The sequence below is a fragment of the Acinonyx jubatus genome, chromosome B1 (genome assembly GCF_027475565.1).
Source record: "Acinonyx jubatus isolate Ajub_Pintada_27869175 chromosome B1, VMU_Ajub_asm_v1.0, whole genome shotgun sequence".
Classification (NCBI taxonomy): Eukaryota; Metazoa; Chordata; class Mammalia; order Carnivora; family Felidae; genus Acinonyx; species Acinonyx jubatus.
In genome coordinates this window covers 197430-218901 of record NC_069382.1, presented here as the reverse complement: position 1 = coordinate 218901, position 21472 = coordinate 197430, and the positions used below count along the sequence as shown (strand labels likewise).

At 47.6% G+C, this 21472-nt stretch overlaps 1 protein-coding gene and 1 long non-coding RNA gene across 3 annotated transcripts in view; both read left to right on the top strand.

The window, feature by feature from the left end:
* The first annotated feature begins 2821 nt into the window (after positions 1-2821).
* TDRP (testis development related protein) overlaps positions 2822-21472 on the top strand; it is a 40638-nt gene continuing 21987 nt past the window's right edge. Inside the window, exons 1-2 of one of the 2 annotated variants that reach the window (XM_027049950.2) lie at positions 2822-2921; positions 3760-3952. In XM_027049950.2, coding sequence (XP_026905751.1) covers positions 3845-3952 — 108 coding nt within the window. In that variant the 5' untranslated portion in view covers positions 2822-2921; positions 3760-3844. Of the gene's footprint in view, positions 2922-3759; positions 3953-14153; positions 14231-21472 lie in introns of those variants that run through there. The other variant, XM_027049951.2, reaches the window with a different exon arrangement.
* On the top strand, positions 4066-5678 carry LOC106969194 (uncharacterized). Its single transcript, XR_001429298.3, has 2 exons — positions 4066-4408; positions 4604-5678. It is a non-coding gene; the product is annotated as an uncharacterized LOC106969194 (long non-coding RNA).

The following is a 21472-nucleotide window of genomic DNA, read 5'->3' as shown; positions in this document are numbered from 1 at the left end:
GTTTGACTTTTATCAGTGTTTGTGCTTGGAGTGTGTTTATTTTGACAGGACCCCATGGGACCTGGGGTATAGACTCGCAGTGTGTTCACAGTTCATACCATAAGCATTGCCACATTGTCTATGCATATTGCATTCTTCAGCCTTTCCAGTCCAAAGACCGAGCTGGTTGGACCTGGCTTGAAGAAGCATGTGTGTGTGTGTGTGTGTGTGTGTGTGTGTGTGTGTAAAATTTTAACATTCTTATTTAGTCAAGGAAGCAAGAGTTCCTAAATTTAATACCTGCTGGTTATTCTGTACTGTTCTGTTGTGTTACATGATTGAAATATTTGCGTGTGGTGGGTCCAGAGATCTTTCGGGGTGGGTGTGGGTAGGTGCGATCTGTGTGTGTGACTATTTATCTCAAGATCCTCGAGACTTTTGGAGTATGTGAGGATTTCTGGGTTACCAGATGGTCTTGCTTTCCAGGTAGCTGGCTGCTATTTAAAATTTGGCTTATGCTGTTCAGCAACAGGGCCCCTTTAACACTAACCCTAACCCTTACCCAGCCTTAACATTAAACCTAACTCTTACCACAACCCTACACCTAACCCTAACACTAAACCTCACCTCAACCCTAACACTAACCCTTACACTAACCCTTACACTGACCCTTACCCCAAACTGACCCTGATTTAACCATGACCCTGACCCTAATCCTAACCCTAAACCCTAATCGTTATCCCAACCCTGAACCTGACCCCAACCCCAACCATAACCCTGGCCCTGACCCTTACACCAACCCTGACCCCAACCCTAACCCTACCCCAAACCTGACCCTGACCCTAACCCCAACCCTACCCCGACCCTGACCCTAACCCTGATCCTGACCCTAACCACTAACCCTGACCCTAACCCTAACCCTGACCCTACCCTAACCACTAACCCCACAGGGGCCAGCATGCCTGTCTCCAGTGGGTCTGTTCTTAGGGCTCCTGCAGACCTTCCCCAAAGACAGATTCAGACCCTCTTTTCATTTAAAAGAATGCTGCGAATCACTTCTGAAAGAGCCAAAAGATGCCCTTGATTATATTATTATTTTTAGAGTAGTAAAGTTACAAAGCTTAAGATAGTGTTTATGGTTCTGGATTCCTTTTATGAAATATATTTGTAAATTATTCAAGTAATATATGAATGTATATTTAGTGTGAAAACACGCTGGGTAGGAGGGTATGCATGTTAATATTTTATTTATTTATTTATTTATTTATTTATTTATTTATTTATTTATTTATTTTTACTTAGGCTCCACACCCAGTGTGGAGCCCAACACAGTGCTTGAACTCATGACCTTGAGATCAAGACCTGAGCTGAGACCAAGAGGCAGTGCTTAACCAACTGAGCCACCTAGGTGCCCCATTAAACTTTTGATAGCTATTAGCAAATAGATCAAACTTGCCTTCTAAAATTTTGTACTGTCACTGCTGCCAGCAGCCCATGAGGGTTTCCCTACACTGTTCCCAACACTACATACGTCTTTATAAATGTTTGTTACACCCACTTTGATGGGTGGGTATCTCTTTAATTAAGTTTTTAATTTTAATTCCAGTATAATTAACATAGTGGTGTTAGTTTCAGGCATATAATATTGAAATTGAATAATTCTGCTCATCACGACAGGTGCATGCTTCGTCCGCATCACCTGTCTCCCCATCCCCACCCACCTGCTCTCTGGTGACCTGCGGTGTGTTCTCTGGACTTAAGAGTCTGTTTCTTGGTTTGTCTCTTTTCTTTGTTTTGTTTCTTAAATTCCACATATGAGTGAGATCATAAGGTAACTGTCTTTCTCTGATGACTTATTTAGCATCATACTCTCTAGCTCGTTGACAGCTGGACATCTCAATTTGCACTTCTGTGATTGCAATGGAGTTGAGTATATTTTATTGTTTAACTCTTTCCAGAGATGGGAAATAAAAGTCATTTTGTACTCTGAGATGTGTGAAGTGTCTCTCTGATTTCTGACTTTATGGGAGGGGCAAGGACTCCTCAGCTTCAAATGGGTCCTCTGACTCTCCAGGTTGAGGTCCAGGCGGGGGGTTCTGTCACACTCCTTATGACTGTGACCGTGACCTACCTTAGCTTAGAAAAAGTGTTACTTTTTAGACTGTCAAGATGCCTGTAAAAGTACCTTCAGGTGGTTGTCTGTAACCTGCACCCTGTCTGGCACATCCACACCTCTTGTTTGTCAATAGTCAGGAAACCCTGAAAATCATTTACACATTCTTTTGCCCCAGAACTGCAGCACTGACTAGTCAGGCTTCGTGAACGCGAGGGGCCAGTGTTGACGCAGGTCAGCTGAGGCCCAGAGCGCTGCTCCAAGGCCTGTGCGGGTTCCAAAGTGGCTAGGGGCTGTTTGACTCTGACCAGGCTACTAGACGTCTAGCTGACTCTGCTGCCTTTTTCCGGACCTCTCCCAGCACGGATCCCTCTAAAGCCGCCCCCTCCTGTATCCTCCGGCGCCTGCACACAGCGGTCCGCTTCAGTTGGCTCTCAGACCCGGCTAGCCTGGCCGCGCGCACCTGCGGCCGCGCGCACCTGCCGGAGCCAGAATGGGGTGGGTGCGGGGGCAGGCAGGTCACTTGAGCCGCCGGGTGGGCCTGCGCGCGTTTCGAATCCTGGGCGCGGCCGCGCCCCGGGGCACCTGTGACCCCGGGCTCCTGAGTCGACAGCAGTCGCCCCGGGGCCGAGTCCTCCCGCAGGGGTCACTGCAGCGCGCGCGCCGCCTTTCCTTTTGGGGGCGGAAGCCCGGCGGGCAGAGGGCAGTGGGCATGCGCACTGCGCCAGCCCCGCGTCCGGCGGCCGTTGCCTTGGTGACCGCAGGCCGGCCGCCGGGGCCCCGCCCCCGCGCCGCCGCCCGGCGGACCTGGCCGCGCCCCACGGCCGGGGTGAGGGGTCTGACTGGGTTGGGGTTGCGGGGACTAGGGGGTGGGCTCGGGGTGAAGGGGAGGCCCGGAGTGGGGGGTCCTAGGGTAAGGGGGTCAACTCGGGGTGAGGGGTCGGCCCGGTGGGAGACGGGGTAGGGGTGAGGAGTGCGGGCTGTGAGGGGGGCCGAGATCGGGGTGCGGGGAGGGGTGAGGAGGCCAGCCTGGGGTGGGGGACGGTCTGGCCAGGGGTGAGGGGGCCGGGGTGAAGGGGTCCCGGGTTGAGGGAGGACCCGGGTTGAGAAGGGACCGTGAGGGCTGGGGGTAGCCGGGATGAAACAGGGTGGTGAGGGGTCCCCGAAGTAAGAATGTCAACCCGGGGTGGGGGTGGGGGGGTCGGACCAGGGTGGGAGTTAAGCGGGAGAGGTCCCAGATGAGTGGGGGCCAGGAGGAATGACCCCGGGATGAAGCTGGTCGTTTTGGGGGCGCCCGAGGTGAAGACCTCCGGGGGACGTAGGCTGCGAGGGGCGGGGTCTTGCGGAGGGGGCGGGGAGGGGGCGGGACCTTCGCTGGACTGAGGGGGAGCTAGGTCCTGGGGGTCTGAGCCCGGCCCCCGGGGGCGGGGCCCTCGGCCGGGGTGGGGGCGGTGACCTCCGGTTGGGGGGCGTTAAGGAGGGGTTGGAGGCCGGCGGGGGTAGGCGGGTAGCGGCCTGGTCAGGGGTGGGGGCGCCTGGTTGGGTGCGGGGAGCCCGGTGCCCAGTGGACCTGGGCCTGGCCCGGGGAGGGACGGGTCCCCGCGGGGTGGGTCGGGCCCCGCCGCCCGGCCCCGCCCTGCCCCACTCGCCGCGTCCCGGTCGTGCAGGAGCCGCAGCCCGAACGTCCGCGCGCTGCGGGCCGGCCGACGAGGGGCGCGCGTCGACGCACGCACCGCGGAGCCGCCTCGGAGCATGTGGAAGCTGAGCCGGAGCCGGGTGCTGCTGGACGAGCCCCCCGAAGACGAGGAAGGCCTGCAAGGGGGGCCGCCGCCCGCCGCCGCCTCCGCGGCCTCCGCGCAGGTAGGGGAGGAGGCGGGGCGGGGGGGGGGGCGGCGCGCGCGCGAGGCCGGAGCCGTGCGGAGGGAGAGGCGTGCGGCCCGTTCGGATCCGGGGCTCGTCCGGGGGCCCCGGTGCTCGTCCGGGGGCCCCGGTGCTGTGGTGCTCGCCGCCCGCCCACCCCCACCCCAGGGCAACACCCGGGCGGGAGGGCGCGGGGCGCGCACACCCCGGAGCACCCCGGTCCCGGCGCGCTGGCCTTCCTGCAGAGTGGAGGCTGCCGTCGCCGCGCTGGGCGGTGGGGGGCGGTGGGGGCCTGCCCCGGGGTCGCGGCGAAGTGGGTATTTCCTTCTCTTCAACCTTTGCCTGCCTGGAGGAAGAGGGCAGGTGTCCTTCATGCAGAAGATCGAAAGCCGCTGGCCTTACGAGTTCGGAGATATGCTTGGAATGTTTAGAATTTTTTAATTAAAAGGATCCCAGGTGGGGCCTGTGTGTGTGACACATGTGTTCCCCTCCCCCCCTTTCCAGCGCATAGTTCTCTTCCTTGTCTCATGAAATTTAGGTCAGAAATTCAGCTTTTTTTTTTTTGTTTTAATGACGTAGTCCTAAAATTTCTTTTTTTCTTTTTTTTCTTTTTTTTTGTTAAATGTTTGGAAACTCCTGCTGCTGTTAAAGCTGTTGTGGAAGTTCACGACGATCTGTATCTGTCTTCTGAGGACCTGGGAACGTTCTCGGGACTGTGTCTTCCTGGCCTGCGACCTGAAGGGGCTCGTGCCGGCGGCTGCTGGTGTCGGGTGCCCGCCCCCGCCCGCAGGAGAGGGTCTCATGCAGCACCTGGCTCGCTTCCTAGTTAGCTGCTCTCGCATCATTTACTTTCTGGTCATGGAGCGCCCGCGCTCCGTCTGACTTTTTTCATTTCAAACTTTTACGGTTGCTCTAAGCAGCAACCCTCCTGAACATAACGATGAGAATTTGCATGTTGCTTTAAGTGGCAGCAGAATTAGTTTATACTGGAAATAATTATTGCTGTATCGTTCTTTCTGGAGGAACTCAAAAACTTTAAGCTGACCTTGCTATGTTCTCTGCTCCCGTTTCTCTTAATCGTAAAAGCCCTTTTCTTTCTTCTTGCAGAATTGTCACCTTAGCTAACAGTGTATTTTTTTCTATTTTAGTAAACTTTATTCTTTAGGTACCCAGCAAAATTGAGTGGAAAAGACAGAGCTGGCATATACTCCCTGTCTCCACACACGCTCAGCCCTCCCCCACTCTCCGGTCCCTTTTGTTACAGTCAGTATCCAGCACTGACGCCTGCGTGATCTGGTGATCTCGGAGTCCATGCTGTGCGTTGGAGTTCACTCTGGCTGGGGTGCGTCCCATGGATTTTGACGAATGTAACATGAAATACATCCGCCATTAGAGTACCGTGCACACTACCCTGAAAACCTCCCTGGTCTACTTATTCATCCCTCCCTTACAACCGCTGATCTTTTCTGTTGTGTCCGTGGCTTTGTCTTTTCCAGAATGTCGTACAGTTAGAATCCTCCAGGACGGAGCCTTTTCACACTGGCTTCTCTTATGTAGCCATATGTGTTCAAGGCTCCTCCGTGTCTCTTCGTGGCTTGGGAGCACATTTCTTTTTAGCCCTAGGTGATTTTCGTTGTGTGCTTGTATCGTTTATCTCTACCTACTGAAGGGTGCGCTGGTCACTTCCAACTTTGGGCGGTTATGAATAAAGATGCTTTGCTATAAATACCTTGGTGCATATTTTTGTGTGGACATAAAGTTTTACTTGGTTAAATACTGAAGAGTGGGATTGCTGTGTCATAGGGTAAGACGTTGTCCAGTTTTGTAAGAAACCACCAAACTGTCCTCCAGAGTGGCTGTGACACCCTGCGTCACCTACAGCGGGAGAGGGACAGCTTCCGTTGCTCCGCGTCCTCGTTCGCCAGCACTTGGCGTGCTCAGTGCTCTGGGTTTGGGCTGTCCTCACAGGTGTGGGTGGCGTCTCCTTGTCTGAATTTGCGTTTCCCTGATGACACGGTGTGATGCGTCTTGTCACGTGCCTTTGTCCGCCGTACATCTTTGGTGAGGTGTCCGGTCTTCTGCCCCATTTCTTCACTGGGTTACTTGTTTCTTACTGTCGGTGTTGAAGAGTTTTTTGTGTATTTTGGATAATGGTCCTTTATCAGAGATGTCTTTCTCCAATATTTTCTCCTAGTCTGTGGTTTGTCGTCCTCTCTGGCCAATGTCTTTCACAGAGCAGAAATTTTTTATTTTATTTCATTGTGTTTAGAAGTTTTTGGTTTTAATGTAGTCCAGGTTGTCAGTTATTTTTTTCATGGATTGTGTCTTTCATGTAGCATCTCAGAAGTCACGGCCACACCCAGAGTCACCTGGGTTTTGTCCCGTGTCCTCTTCTAGGGGGTGAGAGGTGACTGGGCTGTTGTGTTACTTTATCAAGTGTATGTGTGGTTTGATGCGTGGAAACTCTTTGCTCTAGAAGACAGAGCCATGTTTACTCGTGATGGGTTAGTCCGACTCCACAGTTAGTTCCTGCAGGAGGGTTTGTCCCAAAGCCAGCTCTTCTTAGAATGAAATGTGAAAATTGAAGGCCAGTCTACTGTAGAACTTCTGCCTCCAAACATGGGAATTCCCAGGCAGGAGGGACTGGGGGATCGTGGCGGGGGGGGGGGGGGGGGGGGAGGCCGGCGGAGGGCCCGTTGGTGGCCTGGGGTCGGTGGCGCGGGGGCCGGGGATTGTGGACGGGGCTTCTCCAAGCAGGAAGCTGGTGCAAGCTCTTCCCGGCTGCTGGGTGGCAGAGTGCGGGCTAGGAGTGCTGGCCTCACTCTAGAAGGTGTTAGCATTCCTCTCTGGAAAATCAGGTCATGCGGCTATAATCCGCGTTTTGTGTAAAAAGAAAACAATAGCTTAATGTTAAGTTTTAATACGTTTGAGATTTGAGGCCTTCAAAATCAGTACTTGGAGTCGAGTAAAGCCTGTTAGTTTTTACACCGTAGAAAAAAACTTTGAGCAGCTCTTTGCGCCTTGGCCTTTATTGTCCTGATCACAGGCTGTTTTGCATTAGAATACAGTTAAGGTTTATAAAGCGAGTTCTTCAGTGCAGTCATTTAATAAGGAGAGACGAGTTTCTTTTTTTAATAATGTATTTTGTTTAACTTACATCCAAGTTAGTTAGCATATAGTGCAATAATGATTTCAGGAGTAGAATCCAGTGAGTCTCCCCTGCATATAACACCCAGTGCTCATCCCAGCAAGAAGGAGAGACAAGCTTTGATGAGTCTAATGTTTATTTTTAAAAGCCTGCTATGCATATAGGGAGAGATTTCTGCATATTCCATGTTAGCTCTTCTTCCCACCTTCCCATAGGAAGTATCGTCACTTTTTTTTGTATAGCTATCCATGGGAAATATTTATGCACACACACAAACACATTTCCTACTGTAAACATCTTTCTGCATCTTGAATTGTTCCCTCAGTAATGTGTGTCTCATGGAGCACTTCCTGTTTAGGTGCAGTGGCTGAAAACAATCTCATTTTTAAGGCTGCATTTTTTTCTTAGAGAGTGCATCAGCGGGGCAGAGGGGGGGAGAGAGAGAGAAAGAGGGAGGGAGGGAGGGAGGGAGAGTCAATCCTAAGCAGGCTCCATGCCCAGAATCGGGGCTTGACATGGGGCTCGATCTCAGGACCCTGGGATCATGACCTGAGCTGAAATCGAGAGTTGGACGCTTGACCGACCAAGCCACCCAGGCGCTCCTTATTGGACCTCTCCTGATGGACATGGAGGCTGAGCCTTTTCTGAAATCCCTGCCTGTCAGTTTTATGCAGTAGCAGAGAGCGGGGCTCGGAGCGATACTACACTGTGGGAGTTTAGACCATTCTTGGGTTGCTTTGAGCTGGGCTGCAAAGCGATTTAGCTAGCTTTAAGTTAATGCCTTTATTTTATTTTAAAGGTTTTACTTTTAAAAAGTGTTTATTTTGGAGAGCAAGAGAGCAAGCGACCAAGCAGGGGAGGGGCAGAGAGAGAGGGGGACAGAGGATCTGAAGCAGGCTCCAGGCTCTGTGCTGACAGCAGAGATCCCAATGTAGGACTCAAAGTCACGAACTGTGAGATCATGACCTGAGCCGAAGTCAGATGCTTAACCACCTAAACCACCCAGTCGCCCCTGGCTATGTTGACTTTTAAGAAAGCAGTCCTCTGTAGATGACCTTTAGGAGGTTATTTCTAGTCCCTTTCTGTTAGAACACGCAGCATGAGTCATTTCACGTGTCTGAGGTTACATTTCTAAAAGTGGAGCTACTGAGTCCGAGGGCGTATACTTCTGTGATTTGATGGCTGTCTCTAAATTGCTCTCCCAAAGAGGCCGCATGGATGCATGTCGGCCGTGCGTGACCCAACCTGTCACGAGAGGCGTGTCAGTATGGTATAGTGCAGTGTTTGCAAAGTTTTAGACCTGACGGGTGAAAAGTGGTATCTTTTTTTTTAAGTTTATTTATTTATTTTGCAAGGGAGAAAGCGAGAGAGTGAGAGCGTGAGCAGGGGAGGAACAGAGAGTGGGGGGGAAGAGAGAATCCCCAGCAGGCTGTGCACTTTCAGCGTGGACTCATGAACTGTGAGGTCATGACGTGAACCGAAACCGAGGATCCGACACTTAACTGACTGAGCCACCCGGGAGCCTAGAAAAGTGGTATCTTAATTGGGTTTTAATATTTTTCTCATGGATAGTATTAAAAAGCTTTTCATATGTTTACAAGCCTAAATAAGAGAGAACTTATTTAGCTTGTGAGAACTTCCTCAGTGTTCTGCCACCACATCATCAGATACGTTAAGCTACAGTCAGAGTAATTGCATTTCCATGAAAATGTAGCCTGTTATTTCAGATTTGGACCCTGGTTTCTGACGTGCTTTGCTTGAGTCTTCCTCTGCCGTTTGTTCGCCAGGTGACCTTGTACAAGCTACTTGACCTAGCCGAGCTCCAGTTTTGTTTTTGAACTGAAAAACTGGGACAAGGGTGCAGTAACACCAGCATTTGTCATCTGTTGTGTTAAGGCCTCGACATGGGTAGTGCGAACGTTTGCCACATGGAGAGGCCAGTCACAGCAGGAAGGTGATCTGGAAAGGCCATATAGCTAGTGGGTGGTGACAGAGATTCTCCATGCGGGGACTCCTGGCTGGCCGAGTCGGTTAAGCATCCTACTCCTGATTTCAGCTCAGGTCATGATCTCACAGTTCATGGGTTCTGGGATCGAGCCTCATGTCGGGCTCTGTGCTGACAGTGCAGAGCCTGCTTGAGATTCTCTCTCTCCCTCTCTCTCTGCCCCTGCCCTGCTTTCTCTCTCTCTGAAAATAAATAAATATTAAAAAAAAAAAAAAAAAAAGACTCTTCTTGACCAAGCCTCAGTCAGGCTCATCTGAGCCCTCTCTCCAGGTCTGAGAACATTTGTTAGCACTCAGATGGGCTTGTGCACATCAATTCAGCTGGTGGGGCGCAGATTGACAGGGTGGGAAGGTGTGATTCTACAAGCCAGGACGGCTGGCTTTGTGCTCACGATGGAGACTTGTTGCATTTTGCTTCTTGTCTCCTAGAGCCCTCTAGAATCTAGACAGCACCTCCACAGAGAAAGGACTTCAGGTCTGCTGCTGTGTCCCTAATGCCAACAAAAGTGCCGGGCACCTAGCTGGTGTGCGTCAGTCAGTACTTGTGCAATGAACGGTGTGGGCACAGGGTTTTCAAGGGACACTGCCGCTGACAAATGCTGCTCAGAGAACAAAGTCGGGAGGGAATCTGAGAATAGGATGTGTTCTCACTGGACGTGAAAGGAGAAGTAGGAGTCGCCCAGCCTCAGAAGATCGGATTCATTTTTATTTTTTTAATTTTTTTTAATGTTGATTTATCTTAGAGAGAGACAGAGCAAGAGCAGGGGAGGGGCAGAGACAGAGGGAGACACAGAATCCAAAAGACAGGCTCCGAGTTGTCAGCACAGAGCCTGATGTGGGGCTCGAACCCACGAACCATGAGATCATGACCTGAACTCAAGTTGGCTGCTTAACAGACTGAGCCACCCAGGCGCCCCTGATTCATTTTTAGATACAGATTCATTTTGGGGGAAGCAGATACTTCTTTGTAGGGTTGACATATTGGACACTCATATGAGCTAACTTTTGTCAAATATAAGTAACTGAGAATTATGTGTGGGAAGGGGAAGAAAAGGCAGAGTTAGAAAAGAAGGAAGAGAAGAAAGGTTGTAGGTAAAGCAGTCCCTCTCCCTAGATTCATTTGGTTAACTCATTGTTTTAAATTTTTTTAAAGTTTATTTATTTTTGAGGTAGAGAGCGTGCACACAAGAGTGGGGGAAGGGCAGAGAGAGAGGGAGAGAGAGAATCCCAAGCGGTCTCTGCTCTGTCAGTGCAGAGCTCCATGTGGGACTCGAACCCAGAACCCACGAACTGTGAGATCATGACCTGAGCGGAAATCTAGAGTTGGGCTCTCAACTTACTGAAACACCCAGGTGCCCCTGAGTTAACCCCTCTTAAAAAAAGAGTTGAGGAGGCGCCTGGGTGGCGCAGTCGGTTAAGCGTCCGACTTCAGCCAGGTCATGATCTCGCGGTCTGTGGGTTCGAGCCCCGCGTCAGGCTCTGGGCTGATGGCTCAGAGCCTGGAGCCTGTTTCCGATTCTGTGTCTCCCTCTCTCTCTGCCCCTCCCCCGTTCATGCTCTGTCTCTCTCTGTCCCAAAAATAAATAAACGTTGAAAAAAAAAAAATTAAAAAAAAAAAAAAGAGTTGAGGATTCTTTCACTTTGGTGCTGCCTTAACAGAAATATAATGCAAAACTTTTCTAGTAACCATGTTAAAAAAGTTTTTAAAAAGTGAAATCAATTTTGGTGTAATTTCAAAATTCGGTGTGTCTAAAATATTATATCAGTATGTAAACAATATAAAAATTTGTGAATGAGATTTTTCTTTCCCATACTAAGTCTTTGAAATCTGATATGCATTTTACACTTACCAGCATGTTCAATTTGGATGCTAACTTTTCATCAGAAATACTTGAGAAATATTTAGATACTATAAAATTCTAAGTTGAAAAAGTAAACCATTTATCCAGGTTGTTCCAAACACGCTGGAAAGTTTTCCAATAGCTGAGTTGAGTATCTGTTTTTAAGCTGACATTTAGGGGCATCTGGGTCGCTCAATTGATAAAACATCCTACTCTTGATTTCGGTTCAGTTTATGGGATCGAGCCCCACACAATGCAGAGCCTGCTTGGGATCTTCTCTCTCTCTCTCTCTCTCTCTCTCTCTCCCTCTCCCTCTCCCTCTCCCTCTCCCTCTCCCTCTCCCTCTCTCCCCCCTCCCTTTCCCCCCTCTCACTCTGCCCCTCCCCTGTGTTCATGCTTTCTCTCCCTCTCAAAATAAACAAACATTACAAAAAACAGACCTTTAGATACTTACAAATGCAGTTCCTCAGCTGTGCTAGCCTGTGTCCGTCCTCTGCACCCTCACTGTGTTTAGCTGGGGTTTTGAAGGCACAGTGCAGCTCCAGAACTCTCCCAGATTCAGGTGGGCTCATCCGAGGGGGTCTGTGGGTTCTTGTGCGTGCCTGGCCTGCCCAGCACGGGATGAGGCCCACAGCCCTGTCCTTCGGCACAGTGAGCGAGGTGAGGACAGAGCCGTGCGTGCTCGATGTCTGTCTCTCCCAGGCTCCAGCACACTGCTGCATAATGTTCACCCGGAGATGCTAAGGTTAAGAATTTAGATGAAAATTGTTACTCCAGGAGCTTAATATCCTGATCGATAAGTTTACTTTCACTGGTTTTTAGTAGAGCCTAAGGCAGCATGACTCGGAATATTCTGGAAAAATTGCCACTCCTTGTCACATTTGCGTCGGACGGTGCGGGTTTCCGTGACACACCGGGAGTCACTGAACAGAGTCCCGCTTACGTCTCCTGCTCTGAGGGCATCTCACCTCACTGAGCCCTTCCTTGGTAGGTGACCCCACGAGGCCAGTGGTGAGGTATTTATCCTGCCTTTATTGGGTCATCTGGTGGGAAGCGTGGCCTTCTTTGCCTTATGTGTGGGGTTGGGGTTTGGGGCTTGGGTGTACGAATAGGGGCTCATCAGCCCCAGTTATAGGATTAAAAGCCAAAGACCAAATGAAACTCAGGAGGGCCTTCACCTGTTATTTGAAAACCAATCAAGGTCCAGACCAGGGACAGCGACGAGCGTTTTGTAGACTGTTGTTTCCCTGTCTGGTCATGCATCCCACATCGAGGGAGTTCTTCTTGGTCTGAGAGCTGTGGATGGTCAGATAACAGAGTTTCTTCTCCCAGAAGTCTAGTCTGAGGAAAGACTGGCTCTTCTCACTTCTGTCCATCTCGGAAATGGACGAGGGACCCCAGCAGGCAGGGTAGGAGGGGAACGGGCAGCACCTGTCCCGTGGGGCCCCGATGTGGGCTTTTCACCTTGCGCGACGGTAACAGGTGTCTGTTAAGGGAAGAAACCTAACGGAGTAGACGGGAGTGCGTCATTCTGTGCAGAATTCTTATCGTCGGAACTGAGTGGCTGATATGAATTGGTTCTACTGTTTGAAAGGTACTTTGAACCCTCTTGTGAGTGTTTGCTGTGATGTATAGTAAGTGGGGTTCCTTCCTCAGTAGGGATGGTTTCTAAAGTAAGTGACCCTGTCTCGGTTCCCACCGTGTGCCAGACACTGCGGTGAGACTTAACATGTGTCACTGCAGATCCTCACAGTGGCCCTAGAAGTGGGCACACGCAGCCCTTGTTATTTGGAGACTCCCCTCCTCACTGAACTGTATTCGGGCTCCCAGCGCCAGTCCTGGCTGTCGTGGTCGTGTCCTGTGCACACGCAAAGGCTGACCGGGCGCTGCTCTGCCTTCTTGGTCCAGCGCTCGCACTGCTAACAGGTGTCCTTTCTGCAGTCTTTTTGGTGCCTCGTTTTCGTGTTTATTTTTTATTGGTGAGTTTGCTTAGCCCTAAAGTGCCGTCTGATGTTTCTGAGGGCAAGAAGGCCGTGATGTGCCTTACAGAGAAAACACATGTGAAGTAAGCCTTTGCCCAGGCGTGGGTTACCGTGTGTGGGCTGTTAGCTCAGTGGTAATGAATCAAGATATATTAAATAAGAGGTCTTTATACAGAAACACATAAAACAAGGTTATGTAGTGATTGATCGATGGCGATGTGGCCAGAGGCTCACAGAAACCTGGCCCTGTATTTCCCCCAAGAACAGGGATTTAGTAGCTGCTAATTTCAGTGTTCAAGGCCACTTTTACCGCAGCCCTACCTCAAATGATGACAATCCACATTTTACATTTGAGGAAACTCGTGTGGAGTTATGTAGTCACTAACAGGAATTTGAGTGCTGATTCCTCTGTGTGTGTGTGTGTGTGTGTACAGATATTTGTGTCCATGTATATGTATACGTATATGCATATATATACATGTATATATATATTTTTTGAGTAGGTTCCATGCTCAACATGGGGCTTGAACTCATGACCCTGAGATTCAGAGTTGCTTGCTCTACAGACTGAGCCTGCCAGGCACCCCAAGTTTATATTTTCTTGTTACACTGTTTCTCTTACCTTATTAGGATATCATAAACTTGTGATATCATTTTTCGTTTTCCAAATATTGATCTATTTTTTCCCTTCCCCTCTCCCAAATATTGGTATTTTACATAAAGAAAAATTTTAGGACTTCAGAGATCAGTGCCTAGGAACTGATGAAATTGTGTTCTGGCTCAAATTCCAACGTAGCAAACCTCATAGTATCGTTTTACTTTTTGCTGTCCTGATGTTTTGTAATAACGAATGTACTGATAGAAGTGTCGTGTGGGGGTAAGCAGCCCTCTCTGGTGGAAAGTGCTGGAACAGGGTGGCAAGAGAACTGTCATAGACACCCGCACTCGTCTGCATCCACCCCTCTGCTCACCTCATTGCTCACTGCGTTGTTTGAGTAGGAGGGTAGGAGTTCCTCTGGCCTGAGGGTACCGACTGAGGCCCCCCAGTGCCGGTTAGTTGGCGCGGGAGGTGTGTACGAGGGAGGGAGGGGGGAGGGCTGCCGAAGCCTCGTGCAGGAGTTTAGACAAACAGTCACCGTACTTTACAAAGAATACAAGTCTCCTGAGGAGGGAGTGCGGGCGGGCGGGGTGCAGATGAAACAGGAAGGATTCCGGCGGCGGCGTAGCTGTTCAGATGCGAAATCAGAGCCTGAATTTTAGATTGAAGGGGAGTGAGCTGGTCAGTGAGCCTGTGCCTTGGGAGGTGAGGGTCAAGGGCTGAAGGGCAGCCGGAGGGAGCAGGACAGAGATGTCACCTGTGGCTTTGGGGGCGGTAGGGGGCACGTCTGACCTCAGACTGAAGGGTCTGGCAGGTGACCTGATGAGGGGCAGAGGCTGAGTGCTCGTCTTTGGTAGCACTCTGGGAAATCTGCGGCAGTGGCTCCGTTCAGAAACCCGAATTCATCGGTCCGTAAGTTGGAACCAGGGAAAAGGGAGCGGGTAGCGAGGTGTGTTGACAAAGTCCCTGTCCAAGAGTGGGCAGGCAGATCTGGGTCCCAGGTGTTTCTAGAATTTTGTGACCTGAAGCAAATAGTCATTCTGTGTCCTGAACCCTCCCTTACTGTAAAGGGCACATAGTAAATAGTTTAAGCTTGTCTGTGGGCAAGGTGGTCTGGGTCACTTCTCAGCTTTGCCCTTGTGGCAGACAGACAGCCATTGAATATGTAAACGAATGAGTGTGGGTGTTCCAGTGAAACTTTATGTATAAAAACACCTGGGTTGGTCTGCGGGCCATTGTTTGCTAACCTCTATTTATATTTTATTGATGTGCAGTCGATATAAAATATTACACTAGTTTCTGGTGTACCATATACTGATTCAACATTTCTGTGCGTTGGGAAGTGACCCCCACTGTGAATGGAGCTCCCAGCTGTCACCGTGCGGAGTTGTTACAGTGTTACTGGCTGTATCCCTGTATCCCCTGTGCTGTCCTCTTAATTAATCTATAACTGGAAGTCTGTACCTTTTATCACTTCCCCTGTTTTGCTCATGCCCCCCCCCCCACTACCCCTCCCCGCCCCCCGCAACCACCAGATCGTTCTTTGTATCTAGGAGTCTGTTTTTGGTTTGTTTGTTCTTTTTTTTTTTTTTTTTAGATTCCACGTAGAGGTAAAATCATATGGTATTTGTTCTCTATCTGACTTATCTCACTTAGTGTAATATGCTATAGTTCATCCATGTTGTTGGAACTGGTGAGATTTCATTCTTTTTTTTTTAAATAGCTGAATAATATTCCTGTGTATGTGTGTGTACATGCACGATATCTCCTTTATGTGTTCATCAGTCAGTGGACACTTGGGCTGCTTCTGTAGCTTGACTATTGTAAGTAATGATGCAGTGAGGATACAGGTGCATGTGTCTTATTCTATTTATATTTAAGTAAACTTATTCACTCTTATTCATTATTAGGGATAGAACTCAGGAACAAGCACAGGGAAGAGGTGCACGGGCAGGGTGTGTGTATGTTGCAGGGGCGGTGGGGGGCGGGGGTCCAGAGCTACCTTGCCCCCTGTGGACAGGCCGGCCTCCTAGCACAGTAATGTGGTCACCACCCTGGAGTCTCCCAGAGCCCTGTCATTTAGGAGATTCTATGGAGGTTCTGTTCCTGGGGCCTGATCAATTAAACCACTGGCCACTTTCCAGGGCTCTCCTACCCAGAGGTCAGGGGAAGGGAAGGGGGGCTGCAGGTGTTGTAGGGGTTGGCTTTTCTGGTGGCCAGCCCCACACCGGGGCTCCCTGGCCCCCTCTCCAGTCCTGCATCGGCATACAAAAGGCTGTAAATTCCCAGGAAGCTTTGTGCCAGGAAACTGGGACAGAGACCAAATATTTTTTAGTCTACCACACCCAATATTTGATGTGTTATAAATACGCATGGATTTCAAATTAGACATTTTATCAAGATAGGTAAATGATTTCTTTAAGAACTCGGAAAGTGATAAAATCTCTGTATTTCTTTTTGTTTTTTCCTTCTTGCTTTTATGCTTAGAAAGGCATTTCCTTCCTTGAAATCAGGTTTCTTCCAGTTCCTTTACGGCTTCACTTAAAAGGAGTAAGTCTTTCACCTCTGTGGACTTTATTTTCCTGTCTGTTGTATAAATAAGGATTTAACTCCCCCCCCCCCCCAAATACATTACCGGTTGTTTTAAATCCATTAAAAATTTGTTCTTTCACCCTCTTTTCATGCCACTTACTCTCTACTGAAACTGATGAGGTCTTTTGGGGGTGACAGTGGGGTCTGTGGAGTCCGGAGCCAGTGGCCAAGAAAGAATTCTCGAAGATGTTTTTGGTGCAGAAAGTGATTTTATGGAAGCCCAGGGGCAGGACTATGGGCCGGAAGAGCCGTGCTGGGACCCTGAGGAGAGACTGGTTATATACCCCGGGGCTGGGAGAGGTGAGGTCCAGGGGAGGTTTCCAGTGACACTTTCATATGCTAAAGACTCCTGGATACTGGAGGCCTGGCCGCAGTCAGGCTAAGGTTTTTCCCTCCAGCAAAGCATTAGCATTAGGTCAGGAGGGAGTCCTGGAGAAACTCTGCTCTGCCTGCCTCCAGTGTCTGTCAATGGGCTGCAGGTTATGAGGACATTTCCTTCTACCTGCTACTTCGTTCTGCCTTTGTTCCCACGTCACACTGAGTGAGAGTTCCTGTTTCTGCACGTCTTTGTCAGCACTTGGTGCTTTCAGAGTGTTTTGCATTTTGGCCGTTGTGACGGTTGTATACTGGTGTCTCGTTGCTGTCATTTCAGTTCCTTGATGACGTATGATACTTGATCTTTTCCTGCGTTCATTCACCATCTGTATATCTTTAGTTAATGCTTAGTTTTTTTACTGAAATCAACGTACCACGTACCCTCTGCTTTTGATGAGCATAGACGGCTTCCCTAAGACTGGATGCCAGATACAGCCCTGTTCCACATTACCGTGTTTGCTCACGGAAGTGGAGGACAGGGGCGCCTGGGTGGCTCAGTGGGTTAAGCATCTGCCTCGATTTCAGCTCAGGTCATGATCTCACGTTTCTTGGGATCAGGCTCTGTCAGGCTCTGTGCTGAGCGTGGAGCCTGCTTGGGATTCATCCTCTCTCTCTCTCTGTCTCTGTGTCTCCCTCTGCCCCTCTCCCCTGCTCATGCTTTCTCTTTCAAATAAATAAACAACAAAAAAAGTGGAAAACAGACCTGTTTTTGTATGACAAATAGGACTTCACCCCTTCGGTTTTAGTCTGTATATTTTCTTTGATGAGATGTTTGTGTAAGTCTTTTGGACCCATTTTTAAATTCGGTTTTCATTTTCTTACTGTTGAGTTTTAAGAATTCTTTATATATTTTGGACAGTGGTCCTTTATCAGGTTTGTCTTTTGCAAATATTTTGGGGTATGGATTTTCCTCTCATCCTCTTGAACTTTTATCTTTGTTCTTGTCTTCCACACCCCTGAGGGCTGTGCCCTAGTGCGGCACTGACAGGAGCTCACTGTGTCTGGGGGCCTTGGGGGAAAGCAGTGCACTTGGATCTGAGCCTTCAGAGGCCTGGATGACTTGGGGACCTACAGCAGATCCCGTCCTCTGCCCCATTAGGCGATCACCCTACCAGACAAGTAGAGTAATGCAAGAAGAGAGAAGATTTCTACTGTCATTTGCCATTCCAGTAATGATTTTATAATCCTCATTTATTCAAGTCTTCTTTTTAATATAGTTTATGAAGGCAACACGTCACTTTTTTTTCTGAATATTTCTAATGTTTTTGTCCTTGTGAATGGTTTTTTTTCTATTGTCTTTAACTGTAATAAAGCAATTTTTTTATATTTAGCCATTTCCTTAGGTCTAATGGCTCATTTGATGCTTTGCCATTTTCTTGTTCTCTAGTCTAAATAATAATAAATATAATTTCCTTTCCAGTAGTTTTAACTCGTTTCTGTTTTATGCCTTGTATTGATTAGAACTTACAGAACGTTACTGAGTAATTGTGCTGGAGAGCTGCTCTGTGTTCTGACTGTGGGCTTTGCCGGCTAGTTTGTTTTGATGGGACTTTAAACATGCTAATATACACAACATTTTATACTAGTTGTATTCAGAGAGACTTCATAGTATTACAGACACGATTTTTGTTGTTGTTGTTGTTGTTGTTTGTTGTTTTGCTGTCCCAGAGATCGATAAATGAGCATTTAAAAGTCCTAGCTCAGAAAGGTACTGGAAGTCAGTGTGAAGAAGGGAAGGGACTGTGATTAGCCAGAGGCCCTGCTGCCTGTCCCAGGCAATGTGGACTCAGGAGGCCCTCCTAACGTCCTGCTCTGTGAGGCTCTGAAACCTGACCGAATCCCCGGTATTTATGATCTTCACTCAGAGTTAGTAGCTAAAGCATAATAAATTCTGAATTGTAAAACTCTTCCTTTTATAGCTTTTTCTTTTTGGGTAAATTCCTTCAAAGTTCAGTTCCTTCATCTTACCAAATGAGAAGCTTAATTTTAAGGGGCTTCTGGGTGGCGCACTCGGGAAGTGTCTGACTCTGGATCTTGACTCATGTCATGAGCTCACAGTTTGAGGGTTCAAGCCCCACGCTGAGCTCTGCATTGATGGTGTAGAGCCTGCTTGGGATTTGGTCTCCTCTCTGCCCCTCACCCGCTTGTGGTCTCTTTCTCTCTCTCCAAATAAATAAACTTAAAAAAAATTTTTTTAAGGTAGCTCTTCCTCCTCAGGAACAAATACTATCCTGCCCATTGGTGTGAGCCCTGGAGGGAGAGGGGATCAGGCTATGAGGGTACATTACATTGGCTCACTTAGCATGTGTTCCCAGGTGCTGGTGGGGCCTCCTCTCGTAGAACTGGGAAGAGAACACTTACATTTCTCATTGTGTTTGGAGGCAGCCAGACTCCCTATGCCCGAGTTACCTGGGAAAGAATTGAACTTGGAACGGAGTTGACTGGGGAGGGAGGAGGAGAGGGCTTGAGGTTCTGTTTCGCTGATGTGGCCTGTCAGTCATGGGCTGGCTTGGTTCTTGGTGCTGCCGCACGTACAGGTGACATGTTATCCTGGAGTCAACAGGTTTCTCAGAGGCATCCTGATCTCTGGACTGGGATGGAGAAGTTTGATCTAGAGCAACACTGAGGACAGCACCCTCCAGTTCCTCTAGCGTGCTGGTTGTATGTGATTTACAGAGGCATTGAGGGTGGAGGTCTCCTATGGCTCCTGTGTGGTGGAGAGAAGCATGGAGGCCCGCCTCTCCTGCTGTCTTCGCTTTCTTGATAGTGTCCTTTGAGGCAGTTTTTAAAAATTAGCATGAGCTCCAGTTTATCTCTTGTTTTCCTTTGTTGCTCATGGTCTTGATATCTTCGCTAAGAATCCTTTTCCAAATCCAACCTCATAAAGATTTAACCCCTGTGTTTTCTTTTAAGAGTTTTATAGTTTTAGTTCCTACATTTAGATCTTTGATCCATTTTGAATTAATATTTGTACATGGTGTGAGGTAAGGGTCCAATTTCATTTTTTTGCTTGTGGCTATGTAGTATCCACAGCATCATTTGTTGAAAAAGACTATTCTTTTATTTCGTGGTCTTAGCTCCCTTCAAAAAAACCAGTCGACCTTAGATGTATGGGTTCATTTCTGGATTCTCTTCCATTCATCTATTTATTTATTCATGTGCCAGTGCTGCACTGTCTTGATTACCATTGCTTTGTAGTGAGTTCTTTTTAAAAATATTTTTTTTATTTGAATGTCATTGACACATAATGTTATGTTAGTTTCAGGTGTATGACATTGTAGTTCAACTTCTTTATATATTATGCTGCACTCACCACAAGTGTATCTGCTCTCTGTCACCGTATAGCACTGTTACACCACCACTGACTGTATTCCCTCTGGTGTGTCTTTCATCCCCAGGACTTCCTCATCCTATACCTGGAAGCCTGTACCTCCCACTCCTCTTCATCCACTTTGCCTGTCACACTGTCCCTTTCCCTCTGGCAACTGTCAGTTTGTTCTTTGTGTGAGTGCTTCTACTTTTTTTTTTTTTTAAACATTGTTTTGACCATTTGGAATCTCTTGTGATTCCATATAAGTTTTAGAATAGCCTTATCATTTTCTACAAAGAAGTCAGGTAGGATTGTGATAAAGGATTGGATTGAACCTATAGCTCAGTTTGGGGACATTGCTATCATGACAATGTTATGTCTTGTGATCCATGAACATGGTATGATTTTCCATTTATTCAAATATTTTAAAACTTTATTTTAGTAATATTTTGTAGTTTTCAGGAAATAAATTTTCACCTTTTATAAAATTTATTTCTAAGTATTCCTTTTGATGTGTTTTTAAATGGGATGGTTTTCTTAATTTCTTTTTTTGATCATTGCTGGTGTATAGGAACACAACTGATTTTTGTATACTGATCATGTGTTCTCTCAACTTGTTGAATTCTTTATTAGTTGTAATAGGTTTTTGGTGGATTCCTTACGATTTTCTATGTAAAAGATGATGTTATTGCAAAGAGAGCTAGTTGTACCTCTTCCTTTCCAACCTGGATGCTTTTTATTTTATTTTTTCCTGTTGCCATGTTGGCTCCTTCAACACAGTCTTGAATCAGAGCGGCACGATTGGCATCCTTGTTCGTTCTTGAGCTCAGGGGAAAAGCTTTTAATATTTAACTGTTTAGTATGATATTACCTGTGGATTTTTCTTAGGTGCCTATTGTCAAATTGAGGAAGTCCTTTTTAAAAAAGAAAAAGAACAAAGCAAACACTTAAAATTTATTGCTGCCATACTTAGAGACTACGGTGAGTTTTATTGTAATTATGTATGCAAATTGTACTTAAACTTGAATGGACTACTTCCAATTTATGTGTGTAACATTAGATAGTAGGTCAGAATAACAGACTTTGTGCTAATAATACATTAAAATGGGTCTTAAAAACACTTAAAAATAATGTATTCTTAGACAATTTTTAAAATTTATTTTTCTGAGAGAGAAAATGAGAGTGCGTGTGAGTAGAGGAGGGACAGAGAGAGAGAATCCCAAGCAGGCTCCGCACTGTCAGCACAGAGCCCAGTACGGGTCTCAATCCCAGGAACTGCGAGATCTTGACCTGAGCTGAGATCAAGAGCTGCCCAGTCTTAAAATAATTTCTGATTAGAAAAGTTACATGTATTTTAGGTAGGGCATTTATATAAAATAAATACACACATATATAAGGAAGAAAGTAGAAATAGTCTATAGCCCTCTACCAGGGGAGAGCTGTTACTTGAATATTTTTATCATGAAAGGGTGTTGATTTTGTCCAATGTTTTTTCTTCTCTATTGAAATGATTATGTAATTTTTGTTATTTATTTTCATGAAATGATTTTATTATATTATTGATTTTCAAATGTTGAACCAACCTTGCATTCCTGGGATAATTCCCACTGAGCTATGGTGCACAATGCTTTTTAATTTTTGCTGGATTTAGTTTGCTAGTATTCTGTTGA